A 3422-nucleotide genomic window follows, 5' to 3' on the forward strand; every position below is an offset into this window, starting at 1 on the left:
GAGAGAGTGTGTGAGAGAGTGAGAGTGTGTGAGAGAGAGAGAGAGTGAGAGTGTATGAGAGAGAGAGTGAGAGTGTGTGAGAGAGAGTGTGTGTGTGTGAGAGAGAGTGAGAGTGTGTGTGAGAGAGAGTGAGAGTGTGTGAGAGAGAGAGAGAGAGTGAGAGTGTGAGAGAGAGAGAGAGAGTGAGAGTGTGAGAGAGAGAGAGAGAGTGAGAGTGTGAGAGAGAGAGAGAGAGTGAGAGTGTGAGAGAGAGAGAGAGAGTGAGAGTGTGAGAGAGAGAGAGAGAGTGAGAGTGTGAGAGAGAGAGAGAGAGTGAGAGTGTGAGAGAGAGAGAGAGAGTGAGAGTGTGAGAGAGAGAGAGAGAGTGAGAGTGTGAGAGAGAGAGAGAGAGTGAGAGTGTGAGAGAGTGTGAGAGAGAGTGAGAGTGTGAGAGAGAGAGAGAGAGTGAGATTTTTTATTATTAAAAACAATTTACAAAAAGTTGTTTCTGACAGGAATAATGACACATTTGACATCTTTCGAAATTAAAAAAGGTTGTTGTCTATTTTTATGTATTCAGTTTAAATCTGTAATACCAAAACACAGTGCAAATCAAATAAAACCATATGCATTGTGAAAAGCACTAAACTGACTGAAAAATAAAACAAAGAACAATAATGCAAGTGCAAATGGACTTAAACAGTAAACAAATAAAACAAACAAATAAAAAAAAATAATCTAATAAAACAAAAAACTGGACAAGAAACTATAAAAAAAAAGTACAATGAAATTAAACAAAAATGGATTAAAGGCATAAAAAACCGAGATGAACTGTGCACATTTCAGAACAAGCAATAATGATTACTTTACAATATTTGTATTAATTTTCACATATTAATATTTTCATATGATTCAGCCTTCAGGAGCCTCAGATGACATCATGAGTTGCCGTGGTGACGTGGGTGGGGTCTTCAGCGAGGACGGGCCTCGTCCTCCAGTGCCGGGTGAGGAGGGCAGTGAGGGCGGGGTCTACAGCAGTAAGACTGCATCTCATTGGTCGGAGGCTCCGGTGGCCACAGTGCGCCGCTCTGATGCAGATCTGGGGTTCGAGCCCGAGGGCAGCGTGTCACCGGACGGGCCGTACAAGCCCTGGGCCGAGACACTGCTCACACTGCTGGAGGACCGTGACGGCACGGCTCTGTTCCTGCACTTCCTGCAGACGCTGGGCTGCGCAGCACTGCTGGAGTTCTGGTTCGCCTGCAGAGGATTTCAGAAGGTTCCCGAGGAAGCGACGGAGCGGCGGCTCAAACTGGCCAAAGCCATGTACCGCTGCTATCTGTGTGACGGAGTTGTGTCCTGCAGGATCACAGCCGAGACCAGGTGTGGCATACGGGACGGCATTCAGCAACTGCGGCTAGACTCCGCCCTGTTTGTGCAGGCGTGTGCGCAGGTGCAGGCAGTGTTACAGGACAGTCTGTTCCCGCTGTTCCTCCGGTCAGAAGTGTATCTGAAACACACTCAGACTGCTGACCCGTCACCAGAAACACGGTTATCAGGATACCAGACCACGCCCTCTCAGGGGGAGGAGTCTGAGAAAGAGACCCTCCCTCCTCACAACACAGCCAATCAGAAGCGTCCAGGCAATAAGGAGTGCAGGTGAGATACAGTGAGACGCAGGTGAGACACAGGTGAGATGCGGGTGAAATGCAGTGAGTACAAGTGAAATGCTATGAGATGCAGTGAGATGCTGTGAGATGCTGTGAGATGCAGTGAGATGCTGTGAGATGCAGGTGATATGGTTTTTTATTATTAAAAACAATTTACAAAAAGTTGTTTCTGACAGGAATAATGACACATTTGACATCTTTCGAAATTAAAAAAGGTTGTTGTCTATTTTTATGTATTCAGTTTAAATCTGTAATACCAAAACACAGTGCAAATCAAATAAAACCATATGCATTGTGAAAAGCACTAAACTGACTGAAAAATAAAACAAAGAACAATAATGCAAGTGCAAATGGACTTAAACAGTAAACAAATAAAACAAACAAATAAAAAAAAATAATCTAATAAAACAAAAAACTGGACAAGAAACTATAAAAAAAAGTACAATGAAATTAAAGGCATAAAAAACCGAGATGAACTGTGCACATTTCAGAACAAGCAATAATGATTACTTTACAATATTTGTATTAATTTTCACATATTAATATTTTCATATGATTCAGCCTTCAGGAGCCTCAGATGACATCATGAGTTGCCGTGGTGACGTGGGTGGGGTCTTCAGCGAGGACGGGCCTCGTCCTCCAGTGCCGGGTGAGGAGGGCAGTGAGGGCGGGGTCTACAGCAGTAAGACTGCATCTCATTGGTCGGAGGCTCCGGTGGCCACAGTGCGCCGCTCTGATGCAGATCTGGGGTTCGAGCCCGAGGGCAGCGTGTCACCGGACGGGCCGTACAAGCCCTGGGCCGAGACACTGCTCACACTGCTGGAGGACCGTGACGGCACGGCTCTGTTCCTGCACTTCCTGCAGACGCTGGGCTGCGCAGCACTGCTGGAGTTCTGGTTCGCCTGCAGAGGATTTCAGAAGGTTCCCGAGGAAGCGACGGAGCGGCGGCTCAAACTGGCCAAAGCCATGTACCGCTGCTATCTGTGTGACGGAGTTGTGTCCTGCAGGATCACAGCCGAGACCAGGTGTGGCATACGGGACGGCATTCAGCAACTGCGGCTAGACTCCGCCCTGTTTGTGCAGGCGTGTGCGCAGGTGCAGGCAGTGTTACAGGACAGTCTGTTCCCGCTGTTCCTCCGGTCAGAAGTGTATCTGAAACACACTCAGACTGCTGACCCGTCACCAGAAACACGGTTATCAGGATACCAGACCACGCCCTCTCAGGGGGAGGAGTCTGAGAAAGAGACCCTCCCTCCTCACAACACAGCCAATCAGAAGCGTCCAGGCAATAAGGAGTGCAGGTGAGATACAGTGAGACGCAGGTGAGACACAGGTGAGATGCGGGTGAAATGCAGTGAGTACAAGTGAAATGCTATGAGATGCAGTGAGATGCTGTGAGATGCAGTGAGATGCAGTGAGATGCAGGTGAGACGCAGGTGAGACGCAGTGAGACGCAGTGAGACGCTGTGAGATGCAGGTGAGATGCTGTGAGATCCAGTGAGATGCTGTGAGATGCAGTGAGATGCTGTTAGATGCAGGTGAGATGCGGTGAGATGCAGGTGAGATGCAGGTGAGACGCGGTGAGACGCGGTGAGATGCGGTGAGATGCAGGTGAGATGCAGGTGAGATGCAGGTGAGATGCAGGTGAGACGCAGTGAGATGCAAGTGAGATGCGGTGAGATGCAGGTGAGATGCAGTGAGATGCGGTGAGATGCAGGTGAGATGCAGGTGAGATGCGGTGAGATGCGGTGAGATGCAGGTGAGATGCAGGTGAGA

At 48.5% G+C, this 3422-nt stretch overlaps 1 protein-coding gene across 3 annotated transcripts in view; it reads left to right on the plus strand.

The window, feature by feature from the left end:
- Nucleotides 1–905: 905 nt before the first annotated feature.
- Nucleotides 906–3422, plus strand: part of LOC107575039 (axin-1-like) — a 4970-nt gene continuing 2453 nt past the window's right edge. For 2 of the 3 annotated variants that reach the window (XM_016261445.1, XM_016261447.1), the window contains exon 1: nt 2218–2947. In XM_016261445.1, coding sequence (XP_016116931.1) covers nt 2232–2947 — 716 coding nt within the window. In that variant the 5' untranslated portion in view covers nt 2218–2231. Of the gene's footprint in view, nt 1636–2217; nt 2948–3422 lie in introns of those variants that run through there. The other variant, XM_016261446.1, reaches the window with a different exon arrangement.

The sequence above is a fragment of the Sinocyclocheilus grahami genome, unplaced genomic scaffold, assembly GCF_001515645.1.
Source record: "Sinocyclocheilus grahami isolate Dianchi unplaced genomic scaffold, SAMN03320097.WGS_v1.1 scaffold2445.1, whole genome shotgun sequence".
NCBI classification, from domain to species: Eukaryota; Metazoa; Chordata; class Actinopteri; order Cypriniformes; family Cyprinidae; genus Sinocyclocheilus; species Sinocyclocheilus grahami.